Here is a 24,407-nt window from a genome sequence, read left to right as displayed (position 1 = left end):
GTCCTAATATGAGTTATTATTAAGCTAAGGCAAATATTAAAAAAGGTAGATAGAACTGGGATCAGGGCATCACCTAGTTGGGCACTTTCTCACTTATTTTAATCTTAGGTTGTTCACACGAGTAAATATTCTAAATTTCCAGTTTTCAGCTTTTATAGCAACGAAATGATTTATGATCAGAAAGGCAATTTACCTTTTCTCTTCGATAATGAATATAAAAATCATAGCGTCAGCAATTGTGTTGTTTTTGTTTCTGCATGTTAACAAAAATTTCTTGATTAGAAATACGCTCGTTATAAAGTAAAATCACAATGAGAACTCTGTTATCAGCAGAGGCCGTCTGTACCTTTATCTTCAACTGGCGTCCACTTGATGTGCTGTCGATTACTGATGTACTGTCGAATCTACTCATTGCCCACTCAGACACTTGACAACCGTCTTTAGAGAGCTTGTTGTCTGAAGTCTAGGCGCACGCGTTTCAGTTTAAGATCGTTGGTACAATTTACGGCATTTATTTATTGGCCAACAAATTGAAATATGCTTGGATGGGTTTATGGGCGGTCGCATATGATTACAATAATCTTTATGCCCTGCCAGCCGATAAGATGAACGACAATAGTGAAGTGCGAACTAAAAATCTACAGCGATTCGCGTAACAATTTGGCTTATATAAGTGGAAAATCAGTGAGCGCTGCCCAGTTGTTGTCCAGTTGGTGTCGTACCGTAGACATCATGACTCGTGTTTTCACTCCGATCTTGGTCCTACAGCTGGTATTGGCCACCACCCACGCGGCCGTTGTACGTCAGTTTCCGCCCTTCGAGCAGCAGCAAAAGTTGATCGAAAACCCCAATCTGCGTTTAGCTGTGCCTGCTCAAGAGGAGACCTATCGGTTGCCCAATAACACGGAGCCGTTGGAATATAATATCGATCTAACCACGAATGTGCACAAAGGCGAAACAGAATTTCAAGGAACTGTGATCATTAGCCTAAAAGTTCTAGAACCTAGCACAGATATTGTGGTGCATGCACGGCAACTGGAGATATTGACGGTGACAATACGAAAGTCCAATGCTGCTGAGTCAACTGCAGTACCGCTAGACGTCGAAGAAGATAAAGACCGAGAGTTCTTGAAGCTATCCGCGCAGGATCTAACCTTTGAGCAGGATACCACCTGGCTGTTGACTATTAAGTACAAGGGCAACCTGCGCACGGACAATGGCGGCTTCTACCTGTCCTCGTACACTGATGAGACCGGTGCTACCAAATACTTGGCCACCACTCAGTTCGAGAGCACCGATGCCCGTCACGCTTTCCCTTGCTATGATGAGCCAGCGAAGCGAGCCAACTTTACGATTACCATACACCACGATCCCAGCTACAATGCCATCAGCAATATGCCAGTGGATGCGTCCAAAACGAGGTTTGTTTTATCAGCAAAAATGTGGAATGTCCTAAAGAGATCATTCCTGTCTTAAGAAATGTTGTTCCCTTTCCTATCTTCCCTGGTATTTCATATTAAACATACTTTAACTATGCTATTCTATGCTATTACAATTGACAACGCTAGCACTGGAACCACGGCTTTCCAGTCCACAGTAAAAATGTCTAGTTATCTGGTGGCCTTCATTGTATCGGAGTTTGTGTATTCGGAGGGTGAGCTTAACGATCTACCCCAGCGAGTCTTCTCGCGTAAGGGCACCGAGCATGAGCAGGAATGGGCTTTGACCACTGGCATGTTAGTCGAAAAACGTCTCTCCGGATATTTCGACGTACCTTTTACTCTACCCAAGCTGGATCAGGCGGCTATACCCGACTTTGCTGCTGGCGCCATGGAAAACTGGGGCCTAGCCACATATCGTGAGGAGTATCTGCTGTATAATGTCGAAAATTCTACAATAAATACACAGACGAACATTGCGACCATTGAGGCTCATGAGGATGCACATATGTGGTTCGGTGACCTGGTTGCCATTGAATGGTGGAGCTATCTCTGGCTTAAAGAAGGTTTTGCCACACTCTTCGAGAACTTGGCTATCGATTTGGTGAGCGAACACTCATTAATGTTAGCTGAGTTTTTAGGTTAACTTACTCTTAACTCGAATTGATTTACTGCACACAGGCCTATCCGGAATGGGACATATTCCAAACCTTCCATACTGGATCGTATCAAGGAGCCATGAACGTCGATGGTAATCCCGCAGTACGTCCGATGACCTACCATGTTGAGAAACCTTCGGAAATTTCACTGCTCTATGACTCAATTGCGTATGCCAAGGCGGGTTCTGTGTTGGACATGTGGCGTCATGCTCTGACCAACACCGTTTTCCAGCGGGGTCTGCACAACTATCTAGTGAAAAAGTAAGAATATCATCCAGTTGATCATATATTGGAAGCTAATTGTCGTTATTAAAGGGCTTACTCCGCTGCCAATGAGACGGATCTGTTCGATGCCATTTCATTGGCCGCTCGCGAATTGAACTATCCAGTGCAAGCTCCCGTGGGAGATATGCTGACCAGTTGGACCCGCCAAGGTGGATTGCCGCTGCTGACTGTGGAGCGCAACTATAACGATGGCTCTTTCACTATCAAGCAGCAACAGTACACCACCAACAAGGACGTAGAGACAAGCAAATCCTGGTACGTGCCAGTGAATTACGCAGTGCAATCGAATCCTGATTTCCGTCAGACCGAGGCTACTCACTATCTGATCAAGGAGAAGGACTTGGGCATCATTGATGCCAAGCTGAAGAGCGATGAATGGTTGATACTAAACAAACAGTCTACGGGCTACTATCGCATCAATTACGATGCCCGCAACTGGCAGCTGATCAGTGAGGGCTTGGCCGATCGTCCGTACAAGATCCATCCGCGTAATCGGGCCCAGCTTATTGACGACGCGTACCGCTTCGCCACTAGCGGTCGCTTGGCACATGGTGTGCTTCTGCAGCTGCTCACTTACCTGCCACAGGAAAACCAATATGCACCATGGTCGACTGCCAACGTCGTGATCAGTCTTTTCAATCGGTATCTGAGCGGTGATGGATCCTACGACAATTTCAAATTCTATGTTGCTGCATTGGTCAGCGATCAATTCGACAAATTTGGCGTGAACGACATCAACGGAGAGCACCACTTGACCAAGTTCACCCGCAATGTGGTCATCAATATAGCCTGCCTGGCTGGCTTGAAAACCTGTCTGGATGAGACACATGCTAAGCTATTCGCTTTGGTCGAGCAAGGCACTCCAATTCAACCCAATCTACAGATGCCCGTCTACTGCAATGGTCTCAAGCAAGCCGACGACCAAGTCTTCGACTTTGTCTACGACAAACTAATGACTTCAACGAATCAGGCGGAGCGTCGTCTGCTCATCTCCGCACTGGGCTGTGCTCAGGATGAGAAGCAACTGCACAAGTATGTGTCCAGTAGCATTGATCTGACTAACCAGCTGCTCATTCAGGAGCGCTATACGCTGCTTAGTCCAACCTACTCCCGTGGACCAGTGGGCCTGAATGTGTGCATTGATTTCCTGCTCAACAATTGGGAGGCATATGCCAAGTTGAATGCTGGCTTTGGAGGCGTTAATCCTCTCTACTCTGATATTTTGGGCATGTCCGCCTATGTGGTCAACGACAGTCAAAGGGCAAAGCTGCAGGAACTTGTCGATGCGGTGAAAAACTCCGTATATGTGCCCGAAACACTTCAGGCCAGCGTAGATACTACGGTTGACGCTAACATGGCTTGGCTGGCGACCAATCGGGGGCCCATCATGTCGTGGGTAACGTCCTTCCGTAACAGCAGTCCCGCTTTGACAGCATCTGTGTTGGCCATAGCGCTTTGCCTTTTCGTTGCCAAATTGTTCTAGAATGTTTATAGTAAGAATTACTAAGTTAGTTTAAGGTACGACTACCTCGATTGACCAAATTGTTTCTGAAATGATCGTTTCTCAATAAAAATGTTCAAATTAATGTCCTGTCGTTTAATTGACAATTATTATTATCGCTTTATAGGACCTGATAAGAAAGTGTTATCAACTATTTCCACGTTGTCATGCTAAAAATATTTTAGTATTTATGAAGGTTATGAAATGAATTTTTTGTATTTGATGACTTGGGACCTTTTAGTTTATGTGCACCATAAATATTTCATTGACTTATCAAAATGAGCAATTTGATCACATGGCAACAATAATCGTTATCGATAACAATAACGATAACGATAACGTCATATGCAATTGACTAATCCGTACATGACAACCGCCATTTCTTGCTTATCAATCGATGATGCTATTTAATTAAACTTCAAACAATTCTACAACAGTTAAGCTAACCGAAAGCGACCAGCATATATTTTGAGATTCGGAGTGCATTGGAAATGATTGGGAAATTTTAATTAACTTGTATGTGGGCTTACTATTTTGATTGACGACGATAGAGCTCGCTATAAATCGTATTTCATTAACAACTGAAACGTTTGGATTTTATAAGCGCCGATTAGAAAAACAAGTAATAAAGCTCTAGTCGGTATGCCCGACTAGGAGATACCCTGATCCCAGTCTTGTCGGCGTTTTTTAATATTTTTCATAATTTGCATTGAGTATTAAAAAAAAAAAAAATAACAACGTGCCTCAATTCTACCAACACCGCCACTTCATAATAAAAAAATAAAAAAATAAAAAAAAAACAAAAAAACAATGCTCCTTCGCCGCCAGGCTCGAATTCAGAGATTGTCGCTTACGAGCTCAGCCTCTACTAACACCACCACTGCACTTCTCTTGCTGGAAGCTGCTAATCTCAGCTTAAGTAGTAGCTGACAATTCATAAACAATTCATAAATCAATCGCAATTTCGATTCTTTGAATTGATCATGTTTTTAATCGAATATTTGAAACAAACTTGATACGCGCGTGTTATACACAGACCTACAACAAATGCCAGTCTCTAGCCTTTCTAGATGCTAAGATCGATGCGTTCACACATACATACAGACGGACAGGGCTAAGTCGACTCGACCTGTCGTCCTGATCAAGAATGTTTCCTTCTGCCTGTTACTCACATTTGCATAAAACCAATATACCCTGATTTCCCATTGTCAATGGGACCTGGGCAAAAAAGTTATAGCTGAATGGTCTAGCCTCATGTGATAGATTAGCAATAAACCCCACAAGCCTTTTATTGGCCTTAAAGTGAAGTACACAAACTATATACTATTATTTTATTAGAAAAAGTTGATTGTAACGTCCCTTATAATTTCAATTTATGATTAATGCGATTAGATAAAGATTTGTAATACATATATGGTTCTTTTTTCGTTTTTTTTTTGTTTTTCATTCTTGAGAGCAAGTCATACATAAGTTGTAAAGAGAAACACAAATACCTATGAAGTAACTATTTAGTAAGTGAGCTAAGTGACTCAACTGCATGGCTTGGGACTGAGCCGCAACCTATAAATAAAATATCAACGAAAAGTACATAGTCTATAATATTTGTAGATTTTATGATAAATGTTGTCGCTGTTTTCCGATGCCTATAAATCAATTTATGAATATTTCGCTTAAGCGAAATATTTAAGGTGCCATTGAAAATGGGAATGTTGGTTTTCAGCTGAAGACTTACTGTGTTAGTTTCTCTAATCTTTGTATTATTTTGTATATTTTAATAACATTAGAGACTTGTGCATTAGCATAGGACACATATATATTCTGAATCAATCAGAAAGTCCATCTAAGGGAAAAGTTATTCAACAATTAAATTTCCATAGCCCAAGCCAGCGCAGGATAATTGAAATTTCATCTCTACTCTGGATACAGGGTATCTCCTAGTCGGGCCGTCTCGATTAGAACACTCATTTGTTTTTTTTTCGCTGAAAATAATTATAGATTTAGTGATTTAGACTCTTTTTCCAATGACTATAAATCAATTTACGTATGTGTTTCTTAAAAATATGTTGTTTGTTTTTTTACTAACAACATTCACTAAGTGTTTAGTTGATGAGATCTCGGCATCGACTGACTCGTCGATCTCCCCATCGAATATTATTATCTAGTTATCTTTCCGGAATTTTGTTATCTATAGATACTGTGCATCTGTTTATGAACTTGATTGGAAAAAAATAGTGGAGTCATACACAAATTTAGACCTGTTTAGATTGTGCATCGTGACATCTGCTTTTTTCGATCAATAAGTGTCAATCGTGCTGTTTCGCTTAAGGACGCCACCTACTTGTGTCTAATAACCTGTGATATCTCTTTATCTTGAAGTGGAAAAAGCATATATAGGTCCAATCGAACGTTCATTCGGGACAAACATATTCTTTTTTTTCTACAATTTGGTGTGATTTACCTGCATTGTATGAGTCACTTCCGTTATGGTATTTGGATTAGTCTATCATTAAATCTTTCAATATATGTATAACTGTCGGTCGTACATAAGTCTGTGATTGGCATATTCTTATATAGGGCATAAATCACCGCTCTCTCTTATCGGCGTGGCACCGTAATCGTCGTTTAATCTATAAGCAAAGTGTATATTATCTTGACTCGAATAAAATGTTTTAAGGTTAGAGATAAATCGTTGCTAAAGCCATCATATATAGCTCACGCAATTGGTTGTCGACTTTAGTTTAGTTTTTCGCGTTTCTGGCCGCAGTTCTCGCGAATTATAGTCTAACCAAATATATATTTCAAACGGAAAGTGAGTGCTTATTAATTATATAATGTGGTGAAATACTTGGTGTAATTATCTATTAGATTACTGATTTCAAATCCCAACAATTTGCAGTTGAAATGTTCGGCCTGCGTTTGGCTGTCCTCGGAGCGTTCTGCCTGTGTGTCGTGTTAGCGGCTCCACGGCAGGAACCGGAAGTGGTGCCACCATCCACTCTTGCAGGACCAGAACCCTACGAATACAGATTGTCAACGAACATAATTCCGTACAACTACAATATCACATTGCGGCCGTACTTGCTGGAGAGCGATGAAAAACGTTTCACTTTCGATGGTGAGGTATTCATCGAAATTGAACCGCTCACGACGACACAGCTCTTGTCGTTCCACTCGAAAAATTTGACCTATAAGTTGTCTGAATACTGGAAAAAGCCAGCAACACGTGGTGAAATAGTAAATCCAATTAAGTTGGACGAGTCAACGTTAACGCACGACTTGGTAACTGATATTAAAAATCAGACCACATCCGAACCTCTTCTGGCCAACAATCGTTATATTTTGCATTTCGTATATACGGGACTGATGGAAGATGATATGCATGGTTTCTATCGCAGCTACTATGTGAATGATAACAATGAGACCAAGTGGGTATAAAAGATTCGGCGTCGGTGTCCACTTTTGTATAATGAGACTTACGTTTTAACTTTGCCAGATGGTTGGGTTCCACACAGTTCCAGACAAATCACGCACGTCGTGCTTTCCCCTGCTTCGATGAGCCACAGTTCAAGGCGACCTTCGATGTGAACTTGCAGCGTCATAACAGCTTCAATACTGTTAGTAATACAAGGCTCGTATCCTCAACGCCTCTGGATAATGGGTAAGTTGCGACTGATCACGGTAAGTGCTGTGCTAACTCGTATGTTTGCTGTAGCCAATACTTTTTGGATGTATATAAGACCACGCCCAAAATGTCTACCTATTTACTGGCCTTCATTATCTCGGAGTTCTCCATACGCAAGGACGACAAATTCGGTGTGCTAGCACGCCCCGAGTTTTACACGCAAACGCAATATAGCTTCAACGTGGGTCGTGAAATTCTGGATGCGATGAGCAAATATTTGGCCATGGACTACTACTCGCTGGGCAATGATAAAATGGATATGGCGGCCATACCCGATTTCTCAGCTGGTGCCATGGAAAACTGGGGACTGCTCACCTACAGAGAGCGCAGTCTGCTGGTGGATGAGACCGCCACGACGCTAGCATCCCGCCAATCGATTGCTGCTGTTGTCGCACACGAACAGGCTCACATGTGGTTCGGTGATCTGGTCACCTGCAAATGGTGGAGTTACACCTGGTTGAATGAGGGCTTTGCCAGATATTTCCAATATTTTGGCACCGCCATGGTCGAAAAGGAGTGGGAACTGGGCGCACAGTTTGTGATCGATCAAGTACAATCGGTAATGGGAATGGATTCGACAGAAGCCACAAATCCCATGACCGACGAGAACACTTACACTCCGGCCGATCTGAGCCGGATGTTTAATAGCATCTCCTACAATAAGGGTGCCACCTTTATACGTATGATTGAGCACACAATGGGCACCGAAAACTTCCAGAAATCTCTGCGGGAGTACCTCATCAAAAAGTAAGTAAATGCTGTAGAGCGTTATAGCTACGCATATTTATCATCTGATACTTGCAGCCAATATGAGTCATCGATACCGGAAGACTTGCTGAATGCCTGGCTTGCCAACTGGCCCGTTGATCAGTTCAAGGCAAATGCGACAGAGATCTTCAACAGCTTTACCACCCAAGTGGGCTATCCACTGATCAATGCTGAGCTGAGTGCCGATGGCAAAACCGTTAAGTTCGACCAGAGGCGTTTCCTGCTCAAGCAAAATGACAGCGCCGACGCCACGTTAGTCTACACAGTGCCAATTAGCTACACCACCAATCTGGAAAAGAACTTTACCAATACAAAGCCTAAGCTGGTGCTGGCCTCAAATGCTCAAGCGTCCGTTCTGTTGCCCGATGGCGTCACCTGGGTGCTGGCGAACATTCAGGAGACGGGCTACTATCGTGTCAATTACACTGAGAAGAACTGGCATGCAATTCATGCGGCGCTTACCAGCAGCAACTGGGGCGATATACATGAGGTAAATCGCGCCCAGGTGGTTGATGACCTACTCAATTTGGCACGCGCTGGATACATTAGCTACGAACTCACACTGAAGGTGATCGAGTATCTGGAAACGGAAATCAATTATATACCTTGGACATCGGCATTCAATGGCTTCAACTTTTTGTCCATACGCCTGGGCACAGATACCGACCACTTCAGCACATACATTCGCCAGCTGACCAACAAGGCCTACAGCACGCTAGGCTTCGAGGAGAGCAGCCAGAACTCGGCGCTTGAAATCTATTTGCGCACAAAGGTTCTGTCCTGGAGCTGTCGCTATGGCAATGTTGATTGCATCAACAGGGCCAAGAGCTATTTCAGGTCACTGTCAACTGTGCCCAAGAACATCCGCTCCGTGGTCTACTGTGTGGCGCTGCGTGAGGGCAGCACCGCCGAGTTCGATTCCCTGTACGCGAAATTCAAGACCGAAAAGGTGGCCACCGAAGAGACTCTGCTGCAGAACTCGTTTGGCTGTGTGAAGGAAGCGTCGCTCATTGAACGTGTCTTCAACTTGGTTTTGAGCGATGAGATTCGTCGCCAGGACAAATCCTCAGTGCTGAGCACCCTGTACACCGAGAACAACGAGAATGTGAGCCCCGTCTTCAAGCTGGTCACCGCCAATTCCGATGCATTGGCCGAAGCGTGAGTAACCACTTAGCTAACCCATCTATATATAACATTGAATTTGTTTCCCTATACAGCATGGGTGGCTACTCCTCGGTGGCCACAGTCATCTCCAACATTGCGGCACGCTTCACCGAGCAATCGCAGCTGGATGAACTGCAGAAGTTCACTACTGTTAACAGCGCCAAGTTTGGCAGCTCCGCAAGCACGTTGCTGACAGCCGAGAAGACCGTCAAGGAGAATCTAGCCTGGGCCGAGACCAAACTGGGCTCCTTCCGCACCTATTTGGCCAAGCGCAACGGCAGCGCCATGTTGAGTGGCTTCAGCCTGTTCACCTTGCTGCTGGTGGCCCTGGTCACGTTGCTGCGTTAAGGCCACATTGGCCTATTGGCCATATTGGAATTGCCGCCGTCGTCTAACTGTAAAAGTATTTGTACGTCTAACGCCTGTGCAGCAGGCCATAAAGCAGCCCGATAAGCGAGCTTTGAATAAAACTACGTTGACTTTAGCTTATAATAAAACAATCTAAATTTCTATCTAATCTGTGTGGATGTTGTCGCGAGTTTAATAATTCTTAGCTGTCCATGCTAGAGACTGGACGAATATTTTTCAGCATTTAACCAAGTTCAATCCATTTCATATCAACCACAAATATTGTTCATATACCATGTCTATCATTAACGATGTACGATAACGAAACAGTTTATGATCAGCTAATATGTCAGAGCTGTCCACCGGAAATAACTCAATCAATTTTACTGTTTATGTTGATTGGGAATATTTATATTTTTATAGTTGACAAGAGTATCAAAATAATCTACACAATCTCCATTGTGGAGATTATTTTGATACTCTTTCCAAAGCCCTCTTTCAAATCAATATCTCAGTTAGTAAATATTTTTGGCTAAGTTAACGAAAGCGTTAAAAGAGCTTTGAGCACAAGATTAAACTTTGGGAGAGAGCAGCTCGATAAAGTTTAATGAATAAGCATATATATATATATATATATATATATATATATATATATATATTTGTTTATGAAATGTAATTTGAGTGTTTATGAATGCTGTTAGCCCGTATTCAGCATGTTTATTTTACAAATACCTCGAAATCCCACTCAAAAACTGGTTTACAAACATTTTGAAAGTGACTCGAACACGAAGCCGTTTCAGAATGCACATCAGACGCATTGAAATAAATCTGTTTATATGAAGAGTTTATGTTGTCAAATATTTTATTCAAAATACTTTTTCTTTTAAATTCTGCTCAGTGTCTTTCTATTTGTTTAAATTTATGTTGTTTTCTTCTGTAAATAGTTTTGACGTTATTATGCAAGAGCTATATCGGAATAACAATAAGTATGCCTGCCTAATCATCTCATCGACTGCTATTGTCCACATTATCTTATCATCGCGCCAAAAACAACATCATCATCTGTGTTTGGGTGACTTTCAGTCTGCTCAATTTTAAATAGGCAATACGCTCAGTGCTAATACTGCTCTCGGCATGTACAGTTTTGGGCGCAGCACCTGGCTGCTCGCCGGGCTTTTATCTATAGCCCTGCTAGCCGGCGTCGAGTGTAGGAATTATCGGCTTGACCGCAGTGTGCTGCCTATGTTCTATAATATAAGTATAATTCTGGCGACCGATGGAAATAAGCCGAACACAACGTTTAGCGGCGATGTTTCCATAACGCTGCGGGCGATGCAGCCCAACGTGCAAGCGATCACACTGCACAAGGAAGAGATTCAATTGGCCCAAGTCGGACTCTACGATCAGGCTGGCTCTCTGCTGTATAGTATTCCAAACAGTTCCTTGACCTATGATAAGACCACACAAAAGCTGACTGTACACTTGGCGGAGACTTTGACCGTCGATACGAACTTCACGCTGCACTTCAAGTACACGGGCAAGGTGAACAGCGATATGAAGGGTCTGTTCTCCGCCAGCTATGTGGATGAGCCGACGGGTAAGACCAAATGGATGCTCTTAACACAGTTGCAGCGCATCTATGCGCGTCTGCTCTTTCCCTGCTTCGATGAGCCCGCCTTCAAGGCCAAATTTCAGTTACACATCGGACGACCCAACGGCGTGAAGGCCATCAGCAATACCAAGCTAATCAGAACAACAGAACTGGGGTAAGCTGATGTAGATAGTGCACAAGCGCGTTGCCAGCTTATCGATTAAATTTCAATTGCAGCAATAATTGGTTTATGGATCATTTCCAAGTTACACCTAATATGTCCACTTATCTATTTGCGTTTATGGTGTCCGACTATCAGGCACGTGGAGATATCAACGACTTGGCTGTGATAACTCGACCACAGGACTACAGCAACTCCGAGCTTAGCTATAATGCGTCTAAACGTGTGCGCGATGCATACGGCGAGCTATTCCGACAGGACTACAAGGATCTGGGCAATGAAGTTCTTTTGCATGCGAACTCACCTCGCTTCCCACACAATGGCATGGAGAACTGGGGTCTCATTATCTACAGGTGCGTTGCTATATCTCACTTGGCCTTAGACACAACTGAATCGTTCTTCAACCCATCGCCGTATGCTTCACTTCAGCCATAATATACTAGTACATCAGCCAGAGTATACGGACGGCTGGAGCCATAAGGAGAATAGCATACGCATCATCGCGCACGAGACATCGCACATGTGGTTCGGTAACAGCGTTACTTTTGCCTGGTGGAATAACTTCTGGCTAAACGAGGCCTTCGCTCGCTACTACGAGTACTTCATGGCGCATCAGGTAAATATATTAATATTGGTTAATATCTATGACGACTTGAACTGTCCTATTCCAGCTGTATCCAGAGTACAAATTGGATAAGCAATTTGTAGTGCGCCAGTTGCAGTTGATCTTTGGTACAGATGCCACCAATAACACGCAGCCAATGTCAAGCCATGAACTGGACATCGAAACCCCTTCGCAGATCGCCTCCAAGTTCAGCAGCATTGCCTATGCCAAAGGCGCGAGCATAGTGCGCATGTGGCGCAATGCGATGGGAGAGCAGAACTTTGATGAAGCCATTCGTAACTACCTCAGGGAGCAGTGAGTATCGTTGGCTTAACAACAATTCAATAAAGGTATTAATTCTCACAATACCCTCAGCCATTTGGGCAACACCGAGCCAAAGCATTTGTTTGCACACCTCAAGGAGAATTGGCCAGCCTTTCATAACGTTGACTTGGATCAATTCTTTTACGACTTCACGGAGCAGGTGGGCTTCCCAACGATCGTCGTGAATCGCCAAGCGTCTAACGCTTTCATTCTGAAACAATTCCGATTCGTAGTGAATCACAATGACGTCAAGAACGTGGACCTACGCTACACGGTCCCCATCACCTACGCCACAAATTTGTCGCCCGACTTTAAAAATTTAACGCCCGCTACGTATTTGAATAAGTGGGATGATATTACGCAACTTTCATTTGCGGAGCCCATCGACTGGATTGTGCTCAATCTGAAGCAGTCGAACTTTTATCGCGTTCAATATGCGCCATCGCTGCTGAAACGGATTCAGGAGGCCTTGTCCAAGCAGAAGCACAGCAAAATAGCCGTAGAGAATCGCGCAGCTCTCATTGATGATCTGTTCAACTTTGCTTTGATTGGATTGAATGACTATGTGGAAGTCTTCCAGTTTATGGAGTATATGAGGACAGAAACCCACTATGTTGCCTGGTATGCAGCCTATGTGGGACTGGATAAGGTGGCGAAGCGCTTGACCCCACATCAGCTGCCCAATTTCGCGATATATCTAAGCGACATCACCGAGGCGGCATTGGACAAGCTGGACGTGGGCTGGAGCGTTAACGACACCATCTTGGACGTGTACAACCGCAACAAGCTGGTGTCATGGCTCTGCAAATACCAGAGTGCCAATTGTGAGGCCCGAGTGCAAACAAAGTTCGATGAGATCAGTGAAAAGCCATCCCGAGACTATCGGGAGACATTTTACTGTGCCGCTTCCAAAGCAGGTCGATACGCAGTGATAATGAAATACTTCCAGGCCGAAGCGAACCCAGCGGAACGGGAGCTTCTTTGGCGCGCCGCCAGCTGTACGAGGGAATATCAATGGCACTACTACAATGAGATCTTAAGCAGGTCCATTAGCGTGTCTCTAAAGACAGTTGGCCTGGCACAGCTCTATGAACAGAATCCCGACCTAATCACTAACATTTTCTTTACGGTAACCGCGGACATCACTCAATTGGCTCGAGCGTAAGATCTATCAACGATTTCACTGTCAATCGTTATTAATAAACATAAATGCTTCATTTGCAGCTTGCAAAGCTGGTCGACGACTGCGACGGCTTTGAGCGACATGGCGGAGTACTTTACCACAAGTGAGCAGCGGGAACTCTTTGCGGAGTTCATCAATGAAAACCATATGCTGTTTGGCAGCTCCAAGGCAACACTTGTCAAAGCTTTGTCCACCGTGGACAACAATATTGAATGGGCCGACCAGAACTTGAATAGACTTAACGACTACCTGGTCTTGAGGAACAGAGCTGCTGATCTGAAACTGGGATCGGCGCTGCTAATGATAGCGACATCGATTTTAAATTTTTGTTGGTTTTTTATAAAAATTTAATCTATTTCAGTTGACTGGATAAAATGAGATTTTTTATATTAAAGAGAGCATAGTGTTATGTGAAATGTTTGTTCATCTAGAGACTTGGAGTACTCGTATGAGCCCTCGTTCTATAATAACTATGTACATAGAAGCTAAGCTTGGAATTTGGTTTATGTATTTATATACCTATGATCAAAACATGACAAGTATTCATGCACATCTCTTTACAACTAACTGTTACTATGAACCATTTTATTGCTAAAAAAAAGTTTGTCAAGTTTTTTTACTGATGGCATCAGCTAAAGGGGTTTGGATTTAGGCACACCAGATTGTGGAAATGAAGTACTATTGGACCTCAGTACATTTAGACCTATAAATTTTATGTTTAGCAAAGCGAAGTCTGTTGGGTTATGGAAGACTGAACTGCCTAAATGGGAACTAGTTGTATCTTTCAATATACGTGAGGCTTATGAGAGTTTGTTAACTGATTGCCCTTTTAGTTTTCTTTTAGAATATACTAATTAGAATCTAAAGTATTTATTTTCTTTATATAGTATCAGCAGTTAGAACTATATATATATATATATGAGCAATCAAGTGTCCACGTCCAACACACGCCCACTTTCGATAAGAACTAATAGTCAAAATTCATATAATCTAATCATTGAACAAATGTTCTAACATTATATCAAAGAGTTGCGACCACGCACAGTTCGTAAAGATATACAAATGAAACCTTAGAAACAGTGCGTCACACACTAATAGTAACTAATTCGATTGGCCTTACTCACGCTTAAAAACTAATCTTTCAGAAAAATCACCGATAGTTTGGAAGTGTTTCTGAGTCAATTTGAATGGAACTGACAACTCACTTGAATTAATCTCGATAGGGAATTAATTTGAGCACCTCACTATCAAATGAAAATAATATTAATTGCCTTTAAAGGTCAATTTGTCTTCTACATTTTCAGTAACCTTTGGCCAAATTAACTTAACATCATTTGGCATTCATAACATTTCCATAAACAAACCACAAGCATCGACTGCAAAATTTCTCTCTTCTTTCAACTACCCATTTATTGATTAAAGTCTACCTCTACAGCATTTCTAGTGATACCTACAACAATTATGTACATATCTTTATAGCTACTCGTGTGAGAAATTCAAAGATACTAGTTCAACAATACAATGATATGTACCTAATCATATCATTGGCTTATATGACTTTACGGATTTCCAAATAATACTACGTAATAGTTCCGAACCTATATAAAAACATATATACATACTTTCTTATCAGCGTTTCTATTTCCTAGTAGAGTGTGATTATGATAAAAGTAATAAATTTCCATAAAAAGCGATATCAAGACTTGGAACCCCAGCAGACCAATCTACAGTTGGAAACAATGTGCCAAAATCAACTCATTTACCGATTCTTCATCCCTAGTCATATTGTAATCTAATCTTTCAAAAAAATCACAATATTTGGAAGGGCTCACGATTCAATATTAAAAGAAATGGACAAAATCTAATTCAGTATTCGACGAGCCATCGACATGAGCAGTTCGTGGTTCAGCTTTTGGCCTCTGGTCGCACTTATCACATTAACATGGATCGGAGGATACGAGTGTGAAATCAACTATAGGCTAAAAACTGACGTATTGCCCTCGTTATATAACCTTAAAATACAGTTGCGCGACAATACGATAACACCTGATAGCCCTGCTACAAATTACGATGGCGAGGTCAGCATTACTTTGCAGACACCACTGGAGAATGTGAAGGAAATCACGCTGCACAAGGATGTTTCGCTTGTAATCCTGAAGTGTGTGCTTTTGAATGCCGCTGGCCAGCAGGTCGAATTGGTCAACAACGCCAAACTAACATCTGTAGAGCAGTCGCAGCAGCTAACAGTGGGTCTGACCCAAGCCCTAGCTCCCAATGTTAGCTACGCCTTGAATTTCAATTTTGTCGGAAAAATTCAGACGGATACTGTGGGTCTTTTCTCTGCCAGCTATATGGATGCGGCGGCAATGAAGACCAAGTGGGTGCTGTTAACCCACATGCAGCCCATCAACGCACGCTTAGTCTTTCCTTGCTTCGACGAACCCACTTTCAAGGCCAAATTTCAGCTGCAGATTACCCGACCAGCTAGCCTCAATGCCGTCAGCAACACGAAGCTAATTCAAACGGTTAACGAAGAGTATGTTTCGAAGGATTGACCCTTAAGTAGAGCTACATTAATTATCAAACCATTGCAGCAATAATCGCCAGACGGATCACTTCGAGGTGACACCCATTATGTCAACCTGCTCGTTGGCTTTCGTTATCTCCGAGTACCAGGTGCGAGGCAACAGCGATATCTCCATTCTTACCCGACCGGCGTACAATGGCTACATGGAGTTCAGCTACTCAGTCGCAGAGCGTGTACTGCCAGCATACGGTAATCTGTTCAATCAGTCTTACAAGCAACTGGGCAACCAGGTGCTGCAATACGCGTCCACACCACGTCTTTCCCAAAATAGCGTCGACAACTGGGGACTGGTCATAGCCAAGTGAGGAAACTCCTACATAAATATGCAGCTGTGCTTTAGGAAGTTGTGTTTGCATTTTAGGGATGACGTTCTGCTGGAGCAGCCAGGCGTTACTGATGGATGGACGCAGAAGGAGTTCACAATTCGCAACATAGTCCAGGAGAATTCCCATATGTGGTTCGGCAATAGCGTCACATGCAAGTGGTGGAGCTACATTTGGCTGCACGAGGGCTTTGCGCGCTACTATGAGTACTTCTTGGGACAGCAGGTGACCCCGCAGTGAATTACTTGTTATTGAAAATATAATTAAATACTTTTTAAATGTTCCTTACAGCTATATCCGGACTACCAACTTGACCAGCAATTCCTCGTGCAAACGCTGCATCATGCGATAGTATTGGATTCGAAAAATAGCACGCAGCCAATGACCAGCGCCCTAGTGAACATTAATTCACCTGCAGATATCGACTATAAGTTTGAGAGAATCGCCTTTGCGAAGGCAGCTAGCGTAATCCGCATGTGGAGCGTCGTAATGGGCGAGGAAAACTTTAACAAAGCAATCCGAAGCTTCCTCAAGGATTAGTGTGTGCAAGTTCCTTATGGTTCAATAGCCTAGTCTAACTTAAGCCTTCTCTATTAGCCATTTGAGTAACGCCTCACCCACGGACTTGTATCCATATCTTACGGAAAACTGGCCTAAGGAACAAGATGTCACATTAAACTCCTTTTATTATGACTTCACCATTAAAGTGGGCTATCCGCGGATAATTGTGACCCTCAGGCCGGATGACCAGACCTTCCGCTTTCAGCAGAAACGTTTCTTGTTAGATAGTAAAGATGGCAGCGATACCACCTTGCAATACACAACGCCCATCACATGGACCACGAATCTTTCCCGTAACTTTCAAAATCTGACACCCAACTTTTATTACGAAAGGGGAAATCCTTACTATGAGGGCTATATAAACACGCCAATTGACTGGATAATTGTCAATAAAAAACAGGCCTTCTACTATAGAGTGCACTATCAGCCACCACTTCTAGGTCGGATTCAAAAAGCCTTGACCAAGGACAATCACAGTGAAATCCCTGTCGAGAATAGAGCGGCTATCGTTGATGATCTATTCAACTTTGCCCTCGCCGAATTGATTGACTACGTCGAGGTCCTCGAGTTCATGGAGTACATGAGCACAGAAGCCGATTATATTCCGTGGTATGCGGCCTATGTGGGATTGGAGAGGGTGGCAAAGCGTTTGACTCCACAGCAGCTGCCCAACTTCAAGACATATCTAAGCGACATCACAAAGGCAGTCTATACCAAGCTGGGCGTGGGTTGGAGCACCAGTGACAAGGTGTTAGATGTCTACAATCGCAACCAGCAGATCTCGTGGCTCTGCAAGTACCAGACTTCCAACTGCACTGCGAAGGTGTTGGAAAAGTTCAATGCGCTGAACTCTGAGAAGCCATCACCAGACTATCGAGAGACTTTCTACTGCGCAGCCGCCAGAACAGACGGGTATGCTCGCGTCTTGGAGTTGTACAATAAGGAAAGCAACTACATAGATCGCGAGATCTACTGGCGCGCAGCCAGCTGCACGAGGGACTATCGGACGCACTACCAGAACGAGATCTTGGGCAAGGGTAACAGCGTGGACCTGAAGATTGTTGGCCTAGCACAGCTCTATGAGCAGAATCCCGACTTGGTGACGCCCATCTTCCAGATGGTAACCGAGAACATTGCACAGTTGGCCGAGGCGTAAGTTCTGTGATGAGTTAGTTCTATCTAGAACTAAACTTCTCTATTTCCTCTACAGCTTGGAATCCAGCTGGCCAAAGACCGCTCAGGCTCTGAGCGATATGGCGGAGTACTTCACCACGCGGGAGCAGCAGCAACTCTTCTCTAACTTCTACAAGCAAAGCCAAGCATCATTCGGCAGCTCCGCGGAGATACTCAACCAGGCACAGGTCAAGATAGAGGAGAACTTGCAATGGTCGGAGAAGCGCTTGGGCAAGTTTGTGAATTACCTGGCTCAGAGAAATGGAGTTGCTGGATTGGCGTTGGTTTCATCGCTGCTGATGGTCGTGTCCACCGTATTGAGCTTTGTACTTAGATAGAAAAAGAAACAAAATATTATTTTGATACGGGAAGATAATAAATTAATTGATACTGTTAATCGATCTAAGCGAATGGTTTAATAAATTTAACAATATTTTTTAAAAAACTGGTACTTTATTTTGTAAACTTGATTATAATTGGATTTGGTCTGATTGGAACAACTGTGTAGCATTATAGTTCAATGTCCACGGCGAACTAATACCTATAAAAAGTATGTACGTATCTTTATGACTTCTCGTGTGAAAATTTTAATGACACTACTTCAACTACAATGTATCTAATCATACCATTCTACACGGCTTATATGACATAATACTACGTAATAGTTCCGAATCTATATGCCTATATACATATAAACGCATATTTTTATCAGCTTTGAAATTTATGACGTTGTCATTAAAAGCGATTTTATATCAAGACTTGGAACCCCAGCAGATCCGCAGTTAGAAACAATATGCCAAAATCAACTCATTTACCGATTCTTCATCCTTAGTCATATTGTAATCTAATCTTTCGAAAAATCACCTCATTTTTGGAAGGGTTCACGAATCTATATTAAAGGAATTAAACAAAATCTAATTCAGTATTCGACGAGCCATCGACATGTCCAGTTCGTGGTTCAGCTTTTGGCCTCTGGTCGCACTTATCACATTAACATGGATCGGAGGATACGAGTGTGAAATCAACTATAGGCTAAAAACTGACGTATTGCCCTCGTTATATAACCTTAAAATTCAGTTGCGGGACAATACGATAACACCTGATAGCCCTGCTACAAATTACGATGGCGAGGTCAGCATTACTTTGCAGACACCACTGGAGAATGTGAAGGAAATCACGCTGCACAAGGATGTTTCGCTTGTAATCCTGAAGTGTGTGCTTTTGAATGCCGCTGGCCAGCAGGTCGAATTGGTCAACAACGCCAAACTAACATCTGTAGAGCAGTCGCAGCAGCTAACAGTGGGTCTGACCCAAGCCCTAGCTCCCAATGTTAGCTACGCCTTGAATTTCAATTTTGTCGGAAAAATTCAGACGGATACTGTGGGTCTTTTCTCTGCCAGCTATATGGATGCGGCGGCAATGAAGACCAAGTGGGTGCTGTTAACCCACATGCAGCCCATCAACGCACGCTTAGTCTTTCCTTGCTTCGACGAACCCACTTTCAAGGCCAAATTTCAGCTGCAGATTACCCGACCAGCTAGCCTCAATGCCGTCAGCAACACGAAGCTAATTCAAACGGTTAACGAAGAGTATGTTTCCAAGGATTGACCCTTAAGTAGAGCTACATTAATTATCAAACCATTGCAGCAATAATCGCCAGACGGATCACTTCGAGGTGACACCCATTATGTCAACCTACTTGTTGGCTTTCGTTATCTCCGAGTACAAGGTCCGAGGCGACAACGATCTCTCCATTCATAGCCGTCCGGAGTATTACAACTACACGGAGTTCAGCTACTCAGTCGCAAAGCGCGTACTGCCAGCATACGGGGAGCTGTTTCAGCAGACTTATCAGCAATTGGGCAACGAGATACTGCAGTACGCGACCACACCCCGTTTTTCCCATAACAGCATGGAGAATTGGGGCCTCGTCATTTTCAAGTTAGTAGAGTAATGAGTAAGGGGGCCGTGGCACATGGGGCTAACTTTTAATACTTTAGGGATAAGGTGCTTCTGGAGCAGCCAGGCATTACGGATGGATGGATGCAGAAGGAGTTCACGATTCGCAACATAGTCCATGAGAGTGCCCACATGTGGTTCGGAAATAGCGTCACGTGTGAATGGTGGAGCTTCATTTGGCTGCACGAAGGATTCGCGCGCTACTACGAGTACTTTATGGGTCACAAGGTAAGATTTGCCAAAAGTGGTTTGAGTTGTCTTGCCTTTTGATCTATTTATAAATTACTTCGCTTAGAGTTTATTCAATTAATGTATTTATTCGCTGATCCCTTTGAAAATGGGATATATCCTGAATTCCCTTGTTCAATGATTTCGTAAAAATGTATGGCAGACCCCATAATTATATATATTATATGATCAGGACGTCAAGCCGAGTCGATTTAGGCACGTCGGTCTGTCCGTCCGTCCATCCGTTCGCCTGTGCGTATGTGTGAACGCATCGATCTCAGCATCTTTAAGAGCTAGAGACTGGCAATTTTTGTTGTAGGTCTGTATATAGCACGAGCATATGAAGTTTATTTAAAATAATCGATAAATATTCCCGTCTTGTTGTGATCGATTAAAAACATGTGCAAAATGCAGTTATTAAATTATATCTCGTGCGGCTCTAGAGTTAGAGCCGCCAATTTTGGTATCTAGTTTATTGTATATTTTATAAAATTTTGATTTTTGTTAAATTTTGGATACCGGCTCCAAATGTCCCCAAAAAACAGTAAATTAAAGTTCAGCTGGAAATAGGACAAACATGTGAAAGAGATTGCTCTTTTGCTAAGTTGACAAGTACTTCAATAGAATATGCAGATCATTTGCTGAAAATTTCATTCAAATCCGTTAAGTAAAATAGAAGTTATTAAACAAAACGTTTGGAGCAATTTGCAAAAGGACGTGGCAAGCAGTGCCAAGCGTACGCATTTTTCCTATATAAGTGCACACATACATGCAAATGTGTGTCTTCTCTTATACTATAGGCATGGCACTGCTTGTTATAGAAAAGGCAGTTCAGCAAGCAGTGCAGTGGCGTAGTTGGTAGCGGCGTCGCTTGTGGATTCTGTGTTGACAAAATTTGATTTTTCTTTTGTTTTTATTTCAATACGCAGATTGGGCAGGATTCAGGGTGTCTCCTAGTCATGCACCGCGATTAGAGCTTTTTCAGCTGATTTTTTCATGATTTCAAAACTAAGGATTCCACACTATGAATTTATATAAATATAAATTTAGATCCTTTCGGCGTGACTCGTTAGCCCTTGCCAAATTGATTTTCTTTTTGAAAATATCTTGCAGCTATATCCGGAATATCAACTGGACCAGCAGTTCGTGGTGCATAAGCTTCAGCACATCCTCACGACCGACTCTCTTAATTTAACACAGCCGATGACCAGTGCAGAGGTGGACATAAACACACCTGCAGACATCGACTTCAAGTTCGGCAGAATCTCATTTGCCAAGGCCGCAAGCATAATCCGCATGTTCAGGTTTGCAATGGGCGAGGACAACTTCAATACGGCCATCACGAACTACCTCAAGGAGTTGTAAGTTCAAATGCCATTGGCTTTGAAAATGTGAATCACAGATAAGATTTCTCCTCTAGCCACTTGGGTAACGCATTGCCCTCCAATCTGCTAGGACATCTCAGGGAACATTGGCCTGGAGACGTATATGTCAACCTAAATCAGTTCTTTGTCGACTTCACCGTGTTGGTCGGCTACCCAATGATCACGGTGTCGCTCACTCAAGATGGCCGTCAACTAAATTTCGAACAGAGACGCTTTCTGCTGAACGCCACTGATGGCAGCAACTCTCGATTGCGCTACACGGTTCCCATCACTTACACCACGAATCTGGATCCTAATTTCGAGAATCTGAAGCCAGCATTTTACATTGATAAATTAATTGATGTATATCAGCGCAGGTCAGAAGAACCCATTGACTGGGTCATAGTTAATCTGAAGCAGGCCAACTATCATCGCGTTATGTACAAGCAGCCACTGCTCGATCGCGTTCAAAAAGTTCTGATCAAGGATGGCCACAGTGGAATTCCCGTCGAGAATCGTGCGGCTATCGTTGACGACCTGTTCAACTTTGCCCTCGCCGAATTGATTGACTACGTCGAGGTCTTCGAGTTCATGGAGTACATGAGCACAGAAGCCGATTATATTCCGTGGTATGCGGCCTATGTGGGATTGGAGAGGGTGGCAAAGCGTTTGACTCCACAGCAGCTGCCCAACTTCAAGACATATCTAAGCGACATCACAAAGGCAGTCTATACCAAGCTGGGCGTGGGTTGGAGCACCAGTGACAAGGTGTTAGATGTCTACAATCGCAACCAGCAGATCTCGTGGCTCTGCAAGTACCAGACTTCCAACTGCACTGCGAAGGTGTTGGAAAAGTTCAATGCACTGAACTCTGAGAAGCCATCACCAGACTATCGAGAGACTTTCTACTGCGCAGCCGCCAGAACAGACGGGTATGCTCGCGTCTTGGAGTTGTACAATAAGGAAAGCAACTACATAGATCGCGAGATCTACTGGCGCGCAGCCAGCTGCACGAGGGACTATCGGACGCACTACCAGAACGAGATCTTGGGCAAGGGTAACAGCGTGGACCTGAAGATTGTTGGCCTAGCACAGCTCTATGAGCAGAATCCCGACTTGGTGACGCCCATCTTCCAGATGGTAACCGAGAACATTGCACAGTTGGCCGAGGCGTAAGTTCTGTGATGACTTAGTTCTATCTATAACTAAACTTCTCTATTTCCTCTACAGCTTGGAGTCCAGCTGGCCAAAGACCGCTCAGGCTCTGAGCGATATGGCGGAGTACTTCACCACGCGGGAGCAGCAGCAGCTCTTCTCTAACTTTTACAAGCAAAGCCAAGCATCATTCGGCAGCTCCGCGGAGATACTCAACCAGGCACAGGTCAAGATAGAGGAGAACTTGCAATGGTCGGAGAAGCGCTTGGGCAAGTTTGTGAATTACCTGGCTCAGAGAAATGGAGTTGCTGGATTGGCGTTGGTTTCATCGCTGCTGATGGTCATATCCACCGTTTGGACTATATTGCTTAGCTAGGCTTTGAAATCAGGCCATGTCAAAGTGCCAAAGACTACAAATCAGACGAAAATAAATTTAATCGTTTAAGTGATTAAGGCACAACATTTAAACATTTTTTATTTTCTTGTCATCGCGCTTGAAGCCGGGAATTACTCGATTGTCGACTTGGAACAGCATCTCAGAGGTCAGCATATTTCATCTTTAAAGCTTCCAGACTTGACTCAGTTAGAAAACTTTCCTTACATCCGTCTAAATGGCACAAGCTCTAACCTCTCCAAGCTATGAATCCAACAAGGCTCCGGCGGACAGACACTCATCTAGCTGGCTAGTTCGACTCAGCTCGTCGGCCTGATCAAGAATATATAGACTTTATGGGCTCTGCCACGCCTCATTCTGACGATTCCCATTTCCAATGGGCTTAGCTGAAACCCCCTTTGACACTTTGTCTTATGCTTGATATATTTTTGTTATTCACTCAATGTACGAGGCTTCTAAAGTTTTTTAGATCTCATACTTTCTTGTAGATAGGACAATATCTTTATGAGTTGAAGTTTTTATAGCATTTATGTTGAAATAATATATAAAATTAAACATATAGTAAGATTAGTCATGGCCCCCGTGAACGTTGTCCAAATAAAGACGTTGACAAACAGCAAAATATGCTTATCGACAATGTTTTATTATTTATTTATTTATTATCTTTGACAAGAGTGAAAAAGTGGACGAATCGGGATTTTAGAACTAAACTTAAGAAGACTTGTTGAACTCAACTGCAAGAGCTTGGCTAGCTTAACTCGTTTATCTGAGATACACTTTGCAAACGGCATTTCCCTCGGAAATATACAAAGCCATCTGCCTACTAGACTAGCCTATTCGAGTCTATTGAGCTGTGGTCTTGCTCTCCATGAACCATAATTCCTAGTTATATCTGCAATATGCTTAAGATATAATTCGCTTTATCGCAAAATGC

At 43.2% G+C, this 24,407-nt stretch overlaps 4 protein-coding genes across 4 annotated transcripts; all 4 read left to right on the top strand.

Moving 5' to 3' along the window:
- The first annotated feature begins 688 nt into the window (after positions 1–688).
- Positions 689–3,969, top strand: LOC111601382 (aminopeptidase N). Its single transcript, XM_030224833.1, has 4 exons — positions 689–1,421; positions 1,569–2,043; positions 2,121–2,359; positions 2,414–3,969. Exons 1-4 carry the CDS (start codon positions 733–735, stop codon positions 3,864–3,866), a joined length of 2,856 nt encoding a protein of 951 aa, XP_030080693.1. The 5' UTR covers positions 689–732; the 3' UTR covers positions 3,867–3,969.
- Positions 3,970–6,601: 2,632 nt separating this feature from the next.
- On the top strand, positions 6,602–9,998 carry LOC111599036 (membrane alanyl aminopeptidase). The gene is made up of 6 exons (XM_023314551.2): positions 6,602–6,693; positions 6,781–7,309; positions 7,378–7,542; positions 7,597–8,313; positions 8,371–9,492; positions 9,552–9,998. Exons 2-6 carry the CDS (start codon positions 6,786–6,788, stop codon positions 9,844–9,846), a joined length of 2,823 nt encoding a protein of 940 aa, XP_023170319.2. The 5' UTR covers positions 6,602–6,693; positions 6,781–6,785; the 3' UTR covers positions 9,847–9,998.
- Positions 9,999–10,696: 698 nt separating this feature from the next.
- Positions 10,697–14,152, top strand: LOC111599035 (membrane alanyl aminopeptidase-like). The gene is made up of 6 exons (XM_023314550.2): positions 10,697–11,612; positions 11,675–11,971; positions 12,048–12,234; positions 12,290–12,537; positions 12,598–13,707; positions 13,771–14,152. The coding sequence occupies exons 1-6, from the start codon at positions 10,981–10,983 to the stop codon at positions 14,078–14,080; spliced, it is 2,784 nt and encodes a 927-aa protein (XP_023170318.2). The 5' UTR covers positions 10,697–10,980; the 3' UTR covers positions 14,081–14,152.
- A 1,839-nt stretch (positions 14,153–15,991) lies between these two features.
- LOC111598230 (aminopeptidase N-like) lies at positions 15,992–23,535 on the top strand. The gene is made up of 13 exons (XM_030224787.1): positions 15,992–16,265; positions 16,324–16,617; positions 16,678–16,864; positions 16,931–17,178; positions 17,237–18,352; positions 18,411–18,699; positions 19,206–19,252; positions 19,297–19,962; positions 20,021–20,314; positions 20,374–20,560; positions 21,674–21,921; positions 21,981–23,096; positions 23,155–23,535. Exons 1-13 carry the CDS (start codon positions 16,081–16,083, stop codon positions 23,453–23,455), a joined length of 5,178 nt encoding a protein of 1,725 aa, XP_030080647.1. The 5' UTR covers positions 15,992–16,080; the 3' UTR covers positions 23,456–23,535.
- Positions 23,536–24,407: the final 872 nt, after the last annotated feature.

Source organism: Drosophila hydei, unplaced genomic scaffold (genome assembly GCF_003285905.1).
Source record: "Drosophila hydei strain 15085-1641.00,03,60 unplaced genomic scaffold, DhydRS2 tig00008119-arrow-pilon, whole genome shotgun sequence".
Taxonomy (NCBI): Eukaryota; Metazoa; Arthropoda; class Insecta; order Diptera; family Drosophilidae; genus Drosophila; species Drosophila hydei.
The sequence above is the reverse complement of the archived record's forward strand: the minus strand, read 5'-3'. Positions and strand labels throughout refer to the sequence as shown.

What these genes read in the sequence shown, in the direction of transcription:
- LOC111601382 (XM_030224833.1), top strand. Translation starts at nt 733, where the DNA reads ATGACTCGTGTTTTCACTCCGATCTTGGTCCTACAGCTGGTATTGGCC. An exon ending in GTGGATGCGTCCAAAACGAG is followed by an intron (nt 1,422 to 1,568) that starts GTTTGTTTTATC and finishes TGACAACGCTAG; the next exon opens with CACTGGAACCACGGCTTTCC. An exon ending in CACAACTATCTAGTGAAAAA is followed by an intron (nt 2,360 to 2,413) that starts GTAAGAATATCA and finishes TCGTTATTAAAG; the next exon opens with GGCTTACTCCGCTGCCAATG.
- LOC111599036 (XM_023314551.2), top strand. Translation starts at nt 6,786, where the DNA reads ATGTTCGGCCTGCGTTTGGCTGTCCTCGGAGCGTTCTGCCTGTGTGTC. An exon ending in AATGATAACAATGAGACCAA is followed by an intron (nt 7,310 to 7,377) that starts GTGGGTATAAAA and finishes TAACTTTGCCAG; the next exon opens with ATGGTTGGGTTCCACACAGT. An exon ending in TCAACGCCTCTGGATAATGG is followed by an intron (nt 7,543 to 7,596) that starts GTAAGTTGCGAC and finishes TGTTTGCTGTAG; the next exon opens with CCAATACTTTTTGGATGTAT.
- LOC111599035 (XM_023314550.2), top strand. Translation starts at nt 10,981, where the DNA reads ATGTACAGTTTTGGGCGCAGCACCTGGCTGCTCGCCGGGCTTTTATCT. An exon ending in ATCAGAACAACAGAACTGGG is followed by an intron (nt 11,613 to 11,674) that starts GTAAGCTGATGT and finishes TTTCAATTGCAG; the next exon opens with CAATAATTGGTTTATGGATC. An exon ending in CGTAACTACCTCAGGGAGCA is followed by an intron (nt 12,538 to 12,597) that starts GTGAGTATCGTT and finishes CAATACCCTCAG; the next exon opens with CCATTTGGGCAACACCGAGC.
- LOC111598230 (XM_030224787.1), top strand. Translation starts at nt 16,081, where the DNA reads ATGGATGCGGCGGCAATGAAGACCAAGTGGGTGCTGTTAACCCACATG. An exon ending in ATTCAAACGGTTAACGAAGA is followed by an intron (nt 16,266 to 16,323) that starts GTATGTTTCGAA and finishes AAACCATTGCAG; the next exon opens with CAATAATCGCCAGACGGATC. An exon ending in AGTACTTTATGGGTCACAAG is followed by an intron (nt 20,561 to 21,673) that starts GTAAGATTTGCC and finishes AATATCTTGCAG; the next exon opens with CTATATCCGGAATATCAACT.